The 19,714-nt window shown below is 39.8% G+C and overlaps 1 protein-coding gene across 1 annotated transcript in view; it reads left to right on the top strand.

Annotated features, from left to right (window-relative positions):
• The window catches only part of Nbea (neurobeachin), a 513,393-nt gene that overhangs the window by 414,719 nt on the left and 78,960 nt on the right, over positions 1–19,714 (top strand). Inside the window, exons 41-44 of the mRNA XM_028763470.1 lie at positions 5,281–5,398; positions 5,691–5,793; positions 10,255–10,370; positions 17,201–17,313. Of these exons, the coding sequence (XP_028619303.1) occupies positions 5,281–5,398; positions 5,691–5,793; positions 10,255–10,370; positions 17,201–17,313 (450 nt within the window). The remainder of the gene's footprint in view (positions 1–5,280; positions 5,399–5,690; positions 5,794–10,254; positions 10,371–17,200; positions 17,314–19,714) is intronic.

The raw sequence follows: 19,714 nt of genomic DNA, 5'->3' as shown, positions 1-19,714 counted from the left end.
CTGACCCCACAAACATTCTGTGAGATTAGCTTGTATATTCCTTATCGTAAGCAAATTGAAGAATCAAAAAAATATAACTACCTGAGGTTCACCACTAGAAAGAAGGCAGACCTTTGGGAAGACTTAAGTCTATGGTAAGCATGTACAAAATTGGTAAAATGCAGCAGGTAAAGATTAATATATAAAAAGCCATCTATGGGTGGGCTACATAAACTCTGCAACTACAGAGTGTTTTGACCCCCAACTACCCTATAACGTATATCAGTAATGGACAGGATAGCAGATGTTGAGAAATCAGAATTATAACACATTGCTTAATTTTTGTTAGGATGTATTTTTAATTACTAAACATAAAATATGAAATACTATTAGAAATTCATCTCAATAAGTTGACGAGCTCTGTTGCCTGCCAGCTTATTATAGGCATTAGAGAATATTACTGATTGCAAAAAAATACAGAAATAATTATAAGAATAATAATTGACTTTCTCTCTTAAAAATGTGCTAAAAAGTTGACAATCCAAATAGCTCCAATTTTTTTTTGAAAATAAACAATTGAGAAGACCTGTGTCTTGGAAGAGGATTTTTAAATCCACCATCAGAGTGTCCATTCCTCATCTCTCCATCACTGTCTAACATGCCCTGTATTTGAGAGTCTTCACCCTCAGCAGATCTTACTCCCCATGGGGAACAGATACTTCTTTGTATTTTTAGCATGAGACTGATGCTATGAAAATGAAATAGAAAACAACCACATCTCTTATTTCTCCTTGCATCTGCTGGGGAGAAGCATCACCAGAGCAGGTGTGACAGACTGGAGAGGATGTTGTCACGCCAGCAGTATAGGGCAGTTCCTTCCATCCTCACTTCTGCTTTTCTTCCAGGTGGGGTGTCTGCCCAGTTCTGCTGGCAGATGTAGAAAGAGCACATTTTCATGTGTGAATAAAAACCTGAAATTTCTTTGGAACTATTTTGTCTTGAAAATATTTGCTACAATCCTGAGCCATTTGTAATTTACATGGAATTATAAAAGTAATGGCAACCTGTAACTTAATGTTGAATTACAAGCCCTTTCATTAAACTGTTGAAACTGGAAATGTCAAAACATGAGCACTGAGGACACATCCAACCTCTACAACAGTTCAGTCATTCTTAACAGCAGCTACTACCCAACTCGTGCCTTGCATTTTTCCCATCCCCAGAGGAAGTATATGTGCTGCTCATCCTAATGTGTGTGTTAGGTGACCTAAGGTCAGCAAGGCCATCACTAAACAAGAACTTTTAGTTTGCACAATATTAGCTGCCTCTGAAGGAAAAGAAAAGACAAAACTGATTTGACAGCTCTGTTCGTGTTTCTGACAATGTTGTCCATGTCTGCTACACATGAGTGCACATCAGCCCTATTTTTCTTCAACATGATCACCAGATAATGTGTGTTAAGCATACATTTGGGTAGGTGGTTTACAAGTCAGTGTGTTCCATCCTGCTTCCTGTGTGCTTCAAGTCACAGGTGAATGAGCATAACCTTAGGGCACAGGTTAGCATAGTCTTTTTCTCTTTACTTTTGTATACCACTTAAAACAATTAGTGGCTACTTTAAAAAATGACTAGATTCTGTAAGATTTGGGATCAAGGTGCTTTTCTGCTCATGTTTCTGCCCTATATAGTGTAAAGAACTTCGTATTTATTCCATTTTGAGGAAACAAAAGCAAATGAAGCAGTTAGTAGTGATCAGATTTTATAATGTATTAGCTACTTTGCAGAAGCAGGAGGACATAGCCAGGGGATTTGGGAAAGTTGATTTGAAGAAAACAAAACCAGAAACCTCAAGTGCTGATAAAAGTATTTAAATGATGCGGGAGAATATCTAGGACTAGAAGGAGAGCAAGTTGAAGCACTGCAATAGAAGGTCCTAAAAGTTGGATAGCATTATGTAACAAGAATAGGTATACATGGACAGCTTTATTGTGTCGGTTCATATTTCAGACCTGGGCTTGGTGCCCAGATTTTTATAGAAACATACCATAAAATCAGCATTCACTTGACTATAACTGATATTCCTTTATATTTCTGAAATGCACACCAATAGATTTAAACTCCTCTTCACATGCCAGTAGTATCCCATCTGTCCACTCTGCCTCCATGTGCAGAGCCTTCTATTCCCCATCACAGTATTCCCCCATGGTGTCTAAAATATCACCACATAACCTTCCTGAGGCCTTTCTGGAACTCTTTGAATCCAGGCAGTGGAGAGAAATCACTTAACAATGTATATGGTTGAAGACCAATGTAAATAATTGTAATTAAAACAAGAGATTAAAGCCACTAGGGAATGGCTAATGAAGAAAATTCTAAGTACTATGGGAATTCTGTATATAGGGAAGAGTATCTTGGGCTGCTTTAGGAGTCTAAGATGAGGCCTTTCTGCCATGAGGTAGCTTCCTGAATGCACAGCCACAAGGGCCCTGCTGGAGCAGTCCTCTAGCTAGCACTCTGTTTTGATGAATTTCCCTCCAAGGAGTCAGTAAAGCTGTTCCTGGTGTGTCCTCACCAGAGACACTGCTCCAGAACTGCCAGGGTTGGAAGTCCTTGGAAACTGCTGTCCAATGGGGTCAGTTGGTGTTCTGTTCCTCAGTAGCCGACACAGGGACCAGGCACTACTGAAGAAGTGCAGCACAGGAAGCAAGCCCTTTCTCCATGTGGCTCCTTGGTGCCTTCTGATTGGCCTTACATCATACAAGCTAGTAAAGGGAACATATTTAAGGGGCATAAATTTATCTTAACAGAGCAAGTAGTGAAGGATTAAGGTGGACCCAAAAGACTATAAATTCAGTCCAGTTTGTTTTCCCAGTTACCTATTTGAGCAAATGTTCTTTATAACACAGTTCCTATGGACACACACGAGTGAAAACATGCATGTGTCTGGGTGTACAAGATGTATCCGCAAGCACAGCAACAGAACTGGCTCTATGGCATACCAGGATTAATATGAGGGGCCCAGCAGAGGCTCCCAAGAAATTACCATGATTCACTCAGTTGACTATTTGAATTGCAGTGGTCTTAATTATTTTTTCTTAATGAAATAATTGTATGTAGATATTAAATAATCATATGCAGTTTTCAACTACTTGTCTTAAGATATTTGTGACTTAACACACAGAGATGATTCTTCCATTTCTCCATTCTGTAAAAAAACTATACCCGTGTATAAAATTCAGAAGTACAGCTGGTTGTATTACCTGAGTAAATATGAATTGCAATTAGTCACTATAGTTACCATTTTGTAAAATACATGGGAAGAAGTTTTGCATTTAGAAACTGAGAGGAGTTGTCACATGGGAAGAACTTCATAGAGCTGGCCCTCCATGTTCACTGGTTCTTAAAGTAACCAGTGACAGCTATTATTATTGCCACTACCTTTCAGAGGACAAAAAGTCAAACGGGGTCAGGTAATTTTCCTAAGATCTAAAGTTAGCAAGTGGCAGAGCCAAGATTTAGCAAGAGTGATTCAGAATGTCTTAGGACTCAAGCACTTGCAACAAACTCTGAAGGCCTTCTGGCCTTAGGATGACTCAGACCAAGTTAAGAACTGGAAATGGGGCCTGCAGGCTGCTCAATCATAACGATCTTGCCACACAAGCCCAAGGACCTGACTTTGTCCCCTTGTAGCAACTACATGGTAGGGGAGGGGGAACTGTACATGGTGGTATATTGCAATAATCAGAGTACTAGGGCAGTCGAGACAGGAGGTTCTTTGCAGTCCATGGAGAATAGCTGAATTGATAAGCTCCAGATTCAGCGAGAAACCCCACTTCAAAATGTTAAGTGGAGGAACTGAGAGATGGCTCAGTGGTTAAGAGCATTGACCACTTTTTCAAAGTACCCAGCACACTCATGGTGGTTCACAAGAATTCAAATAACCCCAGCTTCAGATAATCTGGCTGCTTTTTCTGACTTTCACAGATACCAGGCATGCTCATAGTGGTGCACAGACATATATGCAAACAAAACATTCATACACAGAAATACTTCAAAAAAAGAGTGGAAAGCAATTGAGGAAGATACCTAACATCAACCTCAAACATATGTGCAAATATATGTCCATATATGTGGATACATATCCATATATTGAGAAAAATATATGCATATGTATATATATGTATATATATACATATATTATCATGTTCATATATACCCAATATATATGTACATACACATAACAAAACAAAATTAGAAATATATATTGAATTTGTTTCTTAAAAGAACCATTGAAGAATTTCATGACTTATTTTCAAAGCAACAGAAACCTAATGTGTGTGACACTTAAGAAGTACTTTGTTTTCACCAAAGTTTAAATTCAGATACAGATCCAAGGAAAAAGTGTTCATGTGCTGTTAGCAGTGTTGGTGTATCAAACAGAATGTGCTTTATATACTCTGAAAATGTAGCCTCATCAGCTCAGAACTAATCAGGTTGGAGGAACGTTCAGTCTAGGTCTATGGACTGCTTTGCATGGTCCAGTCACCCAATGATTCTCCAGTACTGCTGTGATGAAAGCTGCTACAACTACATTCAGAGAAGGGCAGGAGAGTGCCCGCCTCCTGTGGTGTGTTCTGTTAGCATTTCTAAAGCATCCTTACTTGCCTATAGGTCTATCCTCATTAGACAGTTCTAAATCAAATGTCCTACCAAAGTTACAAGGCAATTGGGAAAAAATGGAATAATGTTATGATTGCCCTAGACCATGGGTCAAGCTAAATTTCACCCTTATTCCAAATGCAGCCACTTCAGTGTAAAAAAAGTTTTATTGGGACACAGTCCTTAACTTCTGTAATGTCTATATCTGCTGACAGGTTATCAGGGAGAAATTGAACAGTAATAGCATATAGCATGTAACCTACAAACCTAGGAACATCTGCTATCTCACCTTTTACCAGAAAAAACTAGCTCAGACAAGTCAGGAAAAACTGAACTCAGTGGTAACTGGTTTCCATGAAGTAAGGAAGAAAGAGACAGAAGGACAAAGATTTCTAATATCAACAGGATAATTTCTGTTTCATCATTTTGAATATATATTTGTTTTCAGTCCTTTGTTTCCTTTTGAGTTAAGAAAGTTAGAAATTATGCAAATATACAGTATCAGATTATTTCAGCACCATGATAAATCATGAAAGCAGAATCTAACTCCTTTAGGATTTATACAGTACTCTGTATAAGTGTTCTCCAGTTCTTAAATTCCTACTTTATTGGTTACTCTCCCTTTTTACCTCTTTCACTTAGGTTCTTGCATACACTGAGGGACTTCATGGGAAATGGATGTTCAGTGAAATCCGAGCTGTGTTTTCCAGACGCTACCTTCTGCAGAACACTGCATTGGAAGTGTTCATGGCGAACCGAAGTAAGTCTCTGAAGGAGCCTGCAAGAAGATGTGCTTACCCTTGATATACTTTATTTGCATGTCAAATACTGATTGATTATTGTCTGTATTCCTTTTTGTGTGCTGTCACCACAGCCAAGTGTGTTTGAAGAAGTTGGTTTGGGTTTCATACAGACAAAGCTGTAGAGCAGGCTAACATTCCATGAAGACTCATTGCCGTTACAGATAAGCCACTGTAGGCCCTTGAATATTGTGTTCTAAGTGGTCATCTCTCCTGTGGTTTGCTAACGCCCTTTCTTTTCTTTTACTGCAGCCTCTGTGATGTTTAATTTTCCTGACCAAGCAACAGTTAAAAAAGTTGTCTACAGCTTGCCTCGGGTTGGAGTGGGGACCAGCTATGGTTTACCACAAGCCAGGTAATTATATCACGTTATACATTATCTGTGGTTTGTTTACATAATAATAATTACTCATTATAATATACTTTTAATTTTTACTGAAATCTTTCATTTGGAATATTTGAAGAACCATTGAAAACTTCATGTTATTAAAAGGTACTAATCTAAGCAGAAAATATAGTTACTAATTGCATATATTGTTTGTGCATTGTTCCATGAACACGAGTACTTGAAGTTCTCACGTTCTCTCTCACTCTTTCTCTCTCTCTCTCTCTCTCTCTCTCTCTCTCTCTCTCTCTCTCTCTGTTTGTCTGTATGTATGTATGTATGTATGTATGTAGCAAAGAGTTAAGACACTACTGGTTCTGGTTCAGATATTTAGTGATATCAGCTCTGGATTAGCTTCCTGATCACAAAATCAGTGTGGCTGCCCCTGGCACCCCATCTTCACACAACTAAGAGAGAGAAGACACAACTGATTTCTCTTTAAATGTTTGTCTTTTAAGAAGGAACATATTTCTCAGAAGCTTCTAAGAATCGTTGTCTCAAGTCACTTTGGCTAGAAGAGATCACCTTACACCTCTAAATCAGTGGGAGTGTTCGCTCATGGATCCCCTGTGTTCTAGAGCTTTTGGAAGACACACCTCTGTTTCCTTGCCACCTCCTTTCTGAAGAAAAAGAGGATTATAGTCACATATAATCTGTATAGAAAGCCAACCAGCATTGTGTACCCCAAACCATTAAATCCACAAAGATTAGCACAGAGCACTCCTGTGTGGAAAGGCCAGTCTTTCTCCATCTTCCCTAGATACCAGGCATTCGAAAGATAGTGATTGTATTTTATTTATCCTTCACCCTGTAGCTCACAGCTCAGTGCATAATAGCAAAAAGCTTTCCTAAGTGCTCTCCAGCAAGAGCTCCCGAGCGCCATGTTCTCACTCAGCTTCCAGTACAAGAGCAATTTGTGAGCATGTGTGGACATGCTCAAGATATTCATGAGGAGAGTGACAAGATTAAACCAAGACATTAGTAGATAATGAAGCATGTATGAAAAATAAAAGTCAAAGAAAACTGCATTTAATCTTTCAGAAACAATGAGAGTGGTTTTAAGACTTGTTCTCATTGATTGAATCTAAGCTGACTCATGGTTGACACTACTTCCTTTCAAGTGCTCACAGATTAGACGTTTAATCATCAAGAATTTCTTCCAGGAATAAATGGTAAGAAACAATACACAAATAAGTCTGTCTTTCTCCTGGTTAAAAGTAAGCCCCATTCCCCCACTACAGGTCCCTAGCATTTTATTCAATGACCGTGATTCCTGAGACCACCGAAGGGCTTCCTTGGGGGCATGTGTGAGTTCCTGCAATGCTTTTGAACCTGCCTGAATATGATTTATTTAAAAGAAACAACATCTCTCCTACTATATGCCTTAACTCTTATAGATATAAATTCTCTTTGACTTCTGAAAGATTACTTTTTGGGTAGAAAAATACTCAGTAGATTTACCTTTTCTGTCACTTCTTAAAGCCACAATCTTGAAACACCAAGTTGGTGTCTTGGCTTGTTTTCTCCTTAAAGTCTCAACTCATTCTTGCTTTCCTAGCAAGATTCTTGCAGGCTCAGTTTTCATATTTCTGAGACATGTAGTCCTAAAAGTACAAAAGAAGCTAGGAGAACTATGTGTAGGTGATAAATTATATTTTCCACTAATGAAATGAGCCAGCTCAAGCCACATTAAAATATATACAAATACAGGTTTGTTGGGAAGCTGCTCTAGGCAGATGAGTTCACTAGCTCCTAGAAAGGAGGTCAGGGAAGTAGTCATGGGGAAGGTGAGGGGGGAGGGGGATGAGGAAGAGAGAAAGCAGAAACAGGAGTGTGAAGGAAAAGGAGAGAAGAAGAAGAGGGAAGAAGGAACAAAAATGTCTGGATTATAGAGCAAAGAGCTTCTTGGGAAAGGCAGCACAGTTCCTGGGCTGGAACGGTTAGGGTCTGGGTATACCAGGTAAGGACTGATGGGTGATGGGAGAACCTGGAGGCCAGGTCTGCTTTGGTATGTAAAATATGTACCTCAGCCCCTTGTCCTGAGGTCTGAAACCAAGCAGTAGGCCTACACCTACCACCTAAAAGCAGGGTACTACCATCTAGAAAGAACTCAGTATGTAGTGGTTAAAAGAATGAATGATAGCAAGCAAGAGTAATGACATTCTCATCTACTACATAAAGGGAAATTATCTGTGTGGAGGTGTTCAAACTTGAAATATCTTTTAAAACACAAAGTAAAGTCACTTCATAAACTGTAAATGTGTGCATGCAATATATATGTGTACATGCATGCACACACCCATAGATGAGGGTACATAGGTGAGTAAAGCAGATATGCACACAGACCCCTTCCCACTCCCAGGTTGCATGTGCCTGATGTACAAGGTCAGAAGGTAGGATGGATACCATGCTCTTTCAAGCAGAAGCTCTTTGGTGTGTCCCAGTAGGATAACAAAGACTCCAGGAATCCGTGCTGTGCTTTCTTGACCTCTGCTTCTGTCAGTATATGCAAAATTAAGTCAGCTCTCAGGGATTTTCAGCTAAAGCCTTCAGACACTTAATTTTAAACAACAAAGCATTATTAAATTCAAAGGCAGCTACCTTCCCCAAACAACTGACTTCAGCATCCCCTAGCCTAGACCAAGGCAAGCTCACCAAGGAGGTCACATTGCAAATCAGATTGTTGCTTAATAAGCAAGTTCAGGACAAAAGGATGATTTCCATAGCCTCATGAATGCCTCTCTGATTAATTAATATTCACAGTGTGGTTCACTGAGTACTTTCCATGGTAAGGAACAATTAGTGTCTTAATTATGACATGACTATTTCTCTTAAACCTTAAAGGATTCATATTTTATAAAAAATTTTATAAATTATATAAATAAAAAATGGATTTACGAGTAAGAAAACCTAGATTTACAGAATTGGGTCATTGCTCCCTTCTTTCTTAATTCCCATTTTTTTTGTCTTCTGTCAAGGTGACTCATGGTCTAAAAAACAGTCTTTTCACACTGGACAAGAAAATTACTGGCAAATGCTCCCACCCCACATGTGATAGTAACTAATCTCCTGTGTTTTCTTCAGACAGCAGGATCCAAAGGACACACTGGTTGTGCTTAAGAGTTGGCGGCCTTGCTATGTTACTTAACACTTTTTACTTCTCAGCTTTGAAGTTTAGGTAGCCCTTATGTTCCATACATCTTCGAGAAGACTGGGGTGTATATTTGGTGTTTTCCAGGCTCAAAAACATAAGAACTCTGTAAGGCGATAGTTTGGGTCCAGGAAAGTGAAGGTGCTAGGGTCAGTTTCAGTTCCAGTGCCTGAGAAACTGGAAAGTGCCTGAGAGGTGCATGCCCTTTCAGAAACTTCAGCTGCCTACAGTGAACCACACAAAGGACTGCCTGTGTCTCTGCAGCAGCCTTACAGTCCAGGTGGCTACTTTTACTATGGTGCCTTAGTCACCTTGCTTCAGTCATAAGAGTACCTGACGCTGGGTAATACAGAGAAAACAGATTTATTTAATTCGGTTTCAGAAGCTGCTCATGCAGGGTCAGGCCTCATCTACTCAGCATGTGATGAGGGTTCCTTGGGGCAGGAAAGGAGAATGGCCCTGTGAGATGGGGCAAACATGCAGAGCAGTCTGTTTTCTTGAGAACTAACTCACTCCGTAAGGCCAGCATTAATTCCTCCTGAGGACAGTGCCTCATGGCCTAGGATTTCATCACCCAGTGCGTGAATCAGCAGTGAACACAACTGCTAGGTGTTCTCTGGTCAAGGAGCACTGAGGGGAAAAAAACACTGCAACATTAAGGACAACATGAATTTTAACATCTTCAGGAACCAAGTGGCTTTATGATACTTTTCTAAATATACGAAGTTTCACCCTAGTTTTCAAATAAATACTTTGTGGCTAGATGTACACAATGATGGTGTACACCTATTCTGCAAAGCTATGCTTATGTTCCTGGACCTGTGCATTTTTTCAGAGTTCTCATTGTTTGGTTTTGTTTTACATTAGAGGTGGGTATTTATCATGCAGGTAGAGACAGTGTACTTTGAGCTTCGGTTGCTCAATGACAGGCTGATGCTTGCAGGCAGGCACTTGTGTAACCGTGAGTTTGTTGTTATACAGTAGATTTCCTGTGTGGTTTAGTCTACCTTGATTTACTTTGACCACAGTCATTACCATTTTTGTTCTTGTGTACTGTAGTTACCTGTTTGCAACTATATTTTCACAGATAGAACTGCTTTGAGACTTATCTTTCTCTATAATAGAATTCTCCAGTAGAGCTAATTTCAACAACTAAATATTTCATAATCCACCCAAGAAGGCCAAGCCACAAATTACTGACTGATGTCAGTTATGATAATTGCAACTGGACTTTTGACAGCCGTAACTCAAAGTGTTTTTCTGGCCTGCTTACTTACCAGGAGGATATCACTGGCCACTCCTCGACAGCTGTATAAGTCTTCCAATATGACTCAGCGCTGGCAAAGACGGGAAATATCCAACTTTGAATATTTGATGTTTCTCAACACTATAGCAGGTAAGGTCTCGAGTTTTTAGATCATCTGAGCTGTAGGTGATATGACCTTATGGGATGAATCAATTTTAATCACTCTTATGTGATATGAAAGTGTTTTCTCAGTTTTACATTTATTTTTGTAAGTATAATTTACCATCTATATTCCAGATTATTAACTCTTATGAAATTCATGTCTTTATGTATATTAAAGAGTATTTCAAATTATTAAATTTTTTGTTCACACAGTAATTTATATATATATATTTATATTTGCTTGATGTTTGAAGGATAATATTGCTTTTATGTTGTAATATTTTTCTGTATTCTGTGTTAATTTTTTCTTTATTGAGGGTTATATTAAGCAAGAGCGCTTTCTGCTAGGGATGTAGCTAGTGTCCAGCACACATAAGCATAGTGCCTGCTGAGGATGTAGCCAATGATAGAGTGCTTGTCTAGAACATACAAAGCCTGGAGTACAGTTCCCCTTGGAGCAAGGTGGGGGAAGTAACAGATTCATTGCCTCCCATTAGAGGGACTTGCATTTTTTCCTTGACTGGGCTAGCTGTTTGGAGCTAAAGAGCAGGGTGAGGTGCTTCACCTCTAGTTCAGTTTCTAGCCCAGCAGCTGTTCATATGGTGGTTATCTTGTTCTAAGGTGGAATGGGCTATCCCCTGGGCATAGAACAATCTCCAGTTTACTGGTGTATAGAAGTAGTTTCTGTCCTTGCTGATGCCCATGGTGAATGAGTGTCAGTATATCCCAATACTGATACAGAGCCCCCTGCAACCACACCATGCCTGTTGCTTTCTGGGGGTCACTTTGTTTGACTAAGCCCAAATGATTCATCTAAATCAGGATAGAAATAACTTTATAGTCCCTTCTACAAGTTACAGTTGAAGCCAAGTGAGGCACATGGCTGAATCCCAGAACTTGTATAGCTACAACAGGAGGATGGTGAATTTGAGTGCAGACTGAATTACATATATATGTATTACATATATTATGTATATGTTTATATATACATATATATGCATATATATTACTATAGTATGTTTAAGGCAATGTGGAATACTTAGTGAGATTCTATTTCAGAAAAACTGAGCAAAGGGGAAATGTAAGTGAATGTGACAAGTTGCACATGAACAGCACAGAGACCAGTGTGCCTGCTTTTGTTTCAGGTCTTAGAAGCCTTGTGTTTCTAAGCCAGAGTTTGCAGACAGAAAGAGGAGGATGAGGTGGGATTTGGATGAGAGCAATAGCAGTGGTGTGACCAGTAGAGAGGAAAATAAGAGACTGAGTGTGCGTTGTGAAAAATAGAAGCCATCTTAGCTTCCCATGCCCACTCTTCTCAGAGTGAGGCCCCAGCCAACAGCATCTGTACCACCTATGGGCCTGTGACAGATGTGTGTGCTCCTGTTCTTCTGCAGACAAACAGGGTTAGAAGCTGTGCAGTAGAAGAACAGGATTAGAAACTGTGCACTAGACACAGCAGACTGTCTTTCAGCAGCCTTAAAGTGGGGCTCATGCAGCATATTTGCTCTAGCTATCTGAAAACCAGTCTCCATAATAGGCTTTCTCTGCAAGACATTTAGAATGCAAGGCATGTTTCTGTACATCTCTTTTTGTGCACATGTACAAGTGCAGGTATGTGCATGTCTTCATGAAGAGTACACACATGTGGAATCTTGAGGTCAACCTTGGAGTGTCATTCTTGGCCAGGGAGCTCTATGAATCTGCCTTCACCATCTCTCTAGCAGTGTACACAAGTGCACAGCCCACACCTGGAACTGAGGATGTCATGCTTCAGTATTTAGTGCTTTACCAAGTGAGGTATCTTTCCAGTCCCAGAAGCATTTGGGGTGCTGTGGCAAGAAGATTTAAAGTTCTAGAACAACCTGGGGTGTGGCGCAAAACTCATCTTAAAAAATAAAAGAATAGAGATCACAGAGAAAAGCAAGCCGTTTATAGCTGGCGAGTGTAATTAAAGACTAGAGGGAGGTACAGACTACTCAAGGAAGGTTTAGATAAACTCTTCAAGGATTTTGGTAGATGAGGAAATGAATGCTTAAAAGTAGAATAACCGTGGGAGTAGTTTATGAATATAGCTGTCCCCAGACACTGTCCTGGACCAACACTTATTCATTCTTCTCTTGCCATCAACACTGAAGTTCTGAGTGAGTGCCAGTTTATACTGAGAGCCAGCACTGGTGCTCTGTGCAATTGTAGTAAACAGACTTAGTCATCATGCTTTGGGTATCTTTGTGTGTATGATCCATTGTATGAATCCACTGGGGTTATGAACATGTGGTTCCTGCAACCAGAACTAAGCTAAGGAACAGAATCGGAATGTAATAGGGAATGGTCTTTTCAAGTTTGATACTTTTGATAAAAGTATGTCAGTGTGGCTTCATAAATTTCAGACTTTTTTCATTTTGGTTGTAATGTTTCACTCAGGTTTATCTTCTGTGCTAAAGTAGCTTGCCTGAATTACACTATCCATTGCATGGCCCATTCTGTGGTGACCACTTCTTAATGTCTATTTGACTTGACTAGTTTTCCTTTCTCATTTCTAGGTGCTTGAAAACAATGAGATTAGAAATATGTGACAGCTGCTTTATAGAGCAGTGCATAGTATCAGAACATAGTGGACTTTTCACCCTAATATGATAAATGTCTTATAAGCATACACAGATGTGCACAGGTGCATATTTACTAAAGAAGTTGCCAAATATTCTGAAAGCGTGGCTTTCAAAGAAATTACCTAAAGCCCAATAATATTTTCAGTCTTTGTCCTATGTATAAATTTAACAAACATTCACTAAGAGTGGAATCTTTAATTAGGAATCAAATAGTGCCTAAACCTAGCTGTGTCATAGCTGCAATCTTGGTGATTTAGTCTCCTCTTATCCCGCACACTGTGTCATTGGGGACCTGCAGCATTCACGGGTTCTGTAGTACCTTTCCTGCCTCACTAGGTGTTATTGGGACACTGTTTCTGTCCTCACCGTCCTACCACATTCTTCAAGTGCCAGGATTGCAAACATGTGTCTCCATATTCAACTTTATTTAATTAAGTGTTCTTTGAAGGCTTAGCTTTCAAAATGAATGGGAAACCAGCTTAGAATTATGGTATAATATATTTATTTTAAAATATTTGAGATAGTTTTCAGAAACATTATAGTAGATTAGGTGAAATGATCTTAATGCTTCTTGGAGTTCAACTAGGCTTTGTTGGCCTATGGCTCTGAGTTGACCTGATTTCTGCTCATCCTATTCTGAGAGATACAGCCTAAGCCTCACTTTACACACTTTTGAGATAATGCTAGGAAAAAGATGTTAAGAGCTGGCTTTCTTGAATTAAAACAAACAAACAACAACAACAAACTGGCAAGTGATTGCCGACATAGCTCTGTGTAAATTATCCCGTTAGACTTGAGGGTGTTTTTTTAAGGCTTTTGAATTGTTTTTCATAGGATCAGCTAATGAATTCAGCACAACTTTCCCAACCCCAGCCCAGTTCTCCTGGTTAGCACTTTCCAGGTTCTTACTTTGTGATGAACAAGCTCTCCCTGGTTAATTATGTATATATTTAGCTACTGCATGTGTTGGGCTTATTATTGTCATCTAATTAGATGTAACTTGAACTGCTTGCTTCTAGAAAAATCATTAAAAATTCTTTCCTAATGACCTAGAGATGACAAAATGTCTGTAAAGTGTGAAGACGCCAACGACACAGGAACAGCATTCTTACAGCATGCTAATCCAGGTGCCGCCCCCATCTCATTAAACGATATTTTGCTGTCATTAACATTTTCACCAAGGAATTGCAGTTATAATTTCCTTGTCAGCTGTCTCTAGATCACTTTACCTTCAAAACTAAAGTGCCATATAAAAACATTAAATTGGATGGTTTAATTAAAATGGTTGTGTGTGTGTGTGTGTGTGTGTGTTTAATGAAGAAACATATCCACTGTTTCTGAGATCTCATTTACTGTGCTTCATTTTTATTGTTTGAGTAGATTAGTGCCATGGGCTTCCAATATTAATATGTATCTTCTGAGGTACATCCTCTGAAGCACAGTTAGCAGAATGTGTAACATTGTGGGCTCTCACCACCACCAGAGAAGGCAAGAGCTACCAGGACAGCACAGGTGTATTTGTTACATGTGGGCTGTGCTCAAGAGAAAAGCAAAAACAGCCAACGTATACTCCAGGTGACCAGAGGTGAACAGATACTACTTTTGAAATATCTCCTTCTAGGGGATTTAGAACTCTTATTTTTTTTCTCGTGTCATAAAGCATGTTCAGTAAAATAAAGAATTCAAATTCAGTGAGACTTTGGGGTGTGGACCCCAGAGCACTTCTTCATCATTCTTGTTCTCCTTTGTGACCTTTGGCACACCGTGAATTTTTAGTTCAAGTAAAAATATATTGTCTGATGCAAAACTGAAGTAGAGAATTTTACCAAAAATCAGTTAATACCATTTTATTTTTTAAAAGGTTTTGTATTTGTTCAATCAAAACAATGTTGTGAGGCTATAGTAATATAAAAATACTAAATTTATCTGACCATTTCTTTTTATAGAAGCTTTCAAGGATTATTAAAAAGGGCTTACAAAAAAATCAGGATCAGAGAAACTGTCCTGAGCATTATTCATTTTGTCTGTGTTTCTGTGTTTTTAAAATAGTGTTTCTTTGCTTTAGAATGTTTCTGAGAGTGGCTTAATATCTTCTACTTTATTATAAATACATGTATATTAGAATAATAATTTTCTCAATAAGCATCCTCTTTCTTATACTATTTTCATGTACAGGAACATTTAAATCCTGAGTTAACATATATTGGCTTTTTCTTTATTCTGATAAACTTTCCTTTGCTACAAATAATAACTAGCATCAAAAAGTTAATGGCAGGTACTGAAGAAATAGCTCAGTGGTTAAGGGCACTGGCTGCTTTTCCTGAGGACTTACGTTGGATTCCCAGTACCCACATAGCAGCTCACAGTAATGTATAACTCCAGTTCCAGGGGAATAGATGTTCTCTCTGGCTTCTTTGTGCACCAAGAACACACATGGTACACCAACATGCTTGCAGCCAAAATACCTATACACATAAAATAATCTTTAAAATTAAAAAAGATTGTGCAATCTATTTCCATTTATAATTTGTTTTTATATGTAACCTGTGTTATAGATAGAGGTATTCTACAAAATGACACACAAATGGGAAGACCTGCTTTTTCCTAACTCTACAGTGGTTTAAGCAGAACAGTTCTCCAGAATATGACAGAGTGAAATGTTCATGGGTCTATTGAGAAAACAGGAAGCTGCCCTGCCTGGCCAGTCAGTGCCCTCCAGTTGTATGCCTGTGAGTGACTGCTGAGAGCAGTCGCGCCCTAGTCACCATGTGTAGGCAAGATCGCTGGTGCATTCTGAACTTTAGATGTTTGCAGCTTTTTTTATACTAGAACGTTTTCCCAGAACATTTTCATGTGCAAAGGCTTAATTCCACTCAAAGTCTGTACCTATGCGCTGGCTGGTCTTCCTGCCTGCAACTCTTCCCCTGCCCCATGCTCCACAGTGCTGCTCTCCTGCAGCCAGCTCTCACTTGGCTTGTGTTTGTTTATCTTTTAGGGCTTGGCTCATTTTATTCTGTTTCTATCACATATGTGTTCTTTCCATTAAGAACACTTACTGGCCAGAGAGTATCTGCCAAGACACAAAGGTTTTTAAAAAGAAAATTAACCAAGAAGGTGGGGCCCCTCTCTCCTTGCCTAACTTGGGGGCTAGTGGCTGTAGTTTGTCTTCCTTACTTCATTTCTATCTCCTTCCTACCCTGGTCTCAATTTGAGACAGGATCTCACTATATAGCTCTGGATTGTCTGAAAATCAAGATTCTTCTGCCTCAGTCTCTTAGATGACAGGAATTACAGGCTTGTGTTGCCACACTCCATCTGATAGGACACTACTACTTTAATATGGTGTCATCTTTCACCTAGGGGAGCAGCCTTCCAGGAAGTTTTCATATTCCCACCATGCTTTGATTCCTACTGGACATACTGAATTGTTCCCCTCAAACTAAGCAGAGGAGTCCAACAGTTCCACAGTTCTCCACCCAAGTGCAACAGAATAGCACAAGAAGAAAGACATGGACTACAGGGGAGGGGAGTGTGTTCTGCATCTGTCTCCTTCCTTCCTTCTGCCCTCTAGTGCTTCCCTTCCTTGACAAGTTCTTGCCATGGATTGTCAGAGCCCAGAGCCTAACTCTTTCCAGGCAAGCACTGTGCAAAAGCTTCACTCTCAACCTCTTTCCACTGTGTCTTGATGAACGTTTAATATAGCATCTGTTTACTGATGATGTGTTTTCTACGTCTATCTTCTGTACAGCAGAGTACCATCTGATAATAAGCTACAAACAAGTAGTTCCATAGCCTGGCAACCTCCATGACACTCTCAAAGTCCTTGGCTGACAGAGTTCTGCTTCTAAGGTCAAATGTTATCTGTGTAAACATAAGAAGAAGTAATATAAATGCACCTATGGGGAGTCTCACAAATCACCTCTGTTCACATGCTATTGATAAAACTAGGTCCCATGACCAGAACGACTTATAAGGAAGCTAATCACAAGGGAAGGGATCATATGTGATGTCCAGCCATCAGTGTCACATGTGTGAAGCTCTTGCTGAAATTGTAGAGGGAAGACACTTTGGACACTTGTTTATCAGAGACTTAGACCAATCAGAGAGGTACTTTCCTCCTGAAATACAATGTCTGCCTTACCTATAAGCACAGAAAGTGCTTTCTGAGCAATTGGGTGTACATGTTTTCACTTCTTCTCTTCTCTTCACTAGGACGGACATACAATGATCTGAACCAGTATCCTGTGTTTCCATGGGTATTAACAAACTATGAATCAGAGGAACTGGACCTGACTCTCCCAGGAAACTTCAGGGATCTGTCAAAGGTAACACTTAACTGTATGGACATCTCTACTGTACAAGAGCTACTATAGAAAGGGGTTCTGACAGTGCACATGTTCAGTGGAAGTCTGAGAAAGCTATTCCCTCTTCTAGGGGTCAGTCTCTAAGTCTTACCAACCTACTTCACGGAAACTGCACACCTGTCAGTGACATTCTCAGCACCATCAGAGGAAACATGAGTGTTTGCAAAAGCAGGTTCAGGAGGAAGTTCCTTAGAGTTAATCAAAGGGGGAAAAATCCAAAGTTGGTACAAAGCAGGGTGTCTGTTCACTCCTGTTGTGTTTCTGAGGTGAAAACGTGGACCTGTCCTTCTTTTTGCATTTTAAGACAGGGTTTCAGTAAATTACTCATGTGACCTTGCACTCACTCTGGGATTCTTCTGCCTCAGCCTCCTGACTGGCTGGGGTAACAGCCTGTGCCTGTCAAGTAACAAGAAAAGCTGTCTATTCAGTGTGTGCCTCCTTTGGCAGGGCTTTGCCTTTGTGACACACATACACTTCCCCAATTTTACAACGTGTGAAATAAGCAGCAGAGGCAAACCTGGGTAAACCAGGGAACAGGAACTGTCCTTTTGCTGGAGCTGTCCCTTGGTGCTGGGCTAGTTGACTGTAGGAGCAGGAGAGAACTAGCTTTCCATTTCAACTCTCCCATCACCCATGCCCGTGCATCAGCAGTCATCACACTGACAAGATGGGAAAGCCTTAGCAGATTAAAGCCTTTTGACATGTTAATAAATCACCCTTGTGTTGTTGCTTGGCTCCACTGAAGTTCTTAATAGGAACTTCTATCCAGATGACCTAGGTCTACCTCTTATAAAGTCCACTAATACACAAGAGTTTAATGTCTGAAATATGAGGAAGTGATTTTAGAAGTGTGTATTCCTGGGAGGAGAGACTGCAGTGGGTAAGAGCAGTCCTTCATGAAGAGGTGCCACCAAGGAACATGTGGGCTTCCTGCACCTGGGATATAGAGACCAAAAGAAGCCGGCTGTGGCAAATCTGTTTCCCAAAAACTTATGAAAGAACTGAGACTATTAAATGTTAGTAACTGGGACTATTTTAACAAGAAAAGTCATTTTTAAAGCAAAGATTAAGAGTCTTCATCTAATCAACAATTCTAGAATTAGCAATCTGTAGTTCTAGAATTTGTTTATGCTAACATTTGAAGTCCCAAATAACTTCACATTCCTTACTGCTTATAATATTAGAGAAACTATGAAATACACAAACATGAAAAATTGTTTTTCTTTATGACACCAACTAGCACTACCTTTGTGGCTTCTAATTATGCCAAGAACCTTTTGCTTTAAAAAAGGTTTGGAGAACTCAGCTCAGATTGGCTCAAACAACACATCAACATCATTGATTCTTTTAACTGAAAGATTCAGAGAAGGGTTTGGCTTTTGAGCAAGATTTGCTCAGTGTCTCAAATAGCGCCACCATGTATCTTTTGGCACTGTAGACTTCAGACTCATCCTACTCCACAGTTGAATGTATTTTAGACATTCTCTCTTCCCTCTCTAGTAGTAGAATGGCTGCATTAGCTCCTACCTCATACTTTCACTCAAAAGAATCCCAGCACAGCCTCAGTGGAAGAAATGGAAATTTGTTTCTCAGCAGATGTCACTGATAGTTCTTGTAAGGTGTGGGACAGCTACTTGCAGATGGAGCTGGAGGATGCCAGGATGAGCTAGGGACCCTTGCCTCCCCTAGGTGGTGTGAGAAGGAGCTGAGCAGAGACTTATAGATTCTTGTTTCTGAAGGAAAGGAAGTCACTTTCCATTACAAAGAGTAAACTGAAATACACCTGAGACTCGGCTCTTAATGATTAAATAAAGGGAATAGCAGGTTGAACTTGTACACACCTGGCAGTTGCATAGAGAAGTTTTGCATTTTTGATGTCAGAAAGACCTTAAGGTATAACTTTGACCTCTGGACATAGCCATTGTTTAGGCAACCACACACTTCACACAGATCAGTATAAGATACAATAGCTTGAGGAAACAAATGAAGCTTAAGCTTAAAGACACCCCACTTCTCTTCTTATACTTTTCCCTCAATTTTAGGAACCTAGTGTTAAGTTCTGTCTCTGTAAGAGCATGTGCTAGTCACATTTCTTTCACTGAGGTAAAATAACTAAGATCAACTTAGTGAAGAAAAGGGCCTATTTTTGTTCTTGTCTCCAGTATTCGGTCACTGGACCCTCTTGTGGGCCCTATGGCAGTATAGCAGGCTATAAAAGAGAGGCCTGGAGTTAGAGGGACCTGTGTACCTCATGGAAGCCAGAAAGCATAGAGAAGGGGTCCTACAAAGACATGCCTCCAGTAATCTTCCTTCCTTCCTTCCTTCCTTCCTTCCTTCCTTCCTTCCTTCCTTCCTTCCTTCC

Source organism: Grammomys surdaster, unplaced genomic scaffold, assembly GCF_004785775.1.
Source record: "Grammomys surdaster isolate TR1022 unplaced genomic scaffold, NIH_TR_1.0 139, whole genome shotgun sequence".
Taxonomy (NCBI): Eukaryota; Metazoa; Chordata; class Mammalia; order Rodentia; family Muridae; genus Grammomys; species Grammomys surdaster.
The sequence above is the reverse complement of the archived record's forward strand: the minus strand, read 5'-3'. Positions and strand labels throughout refer to the sequence as shown.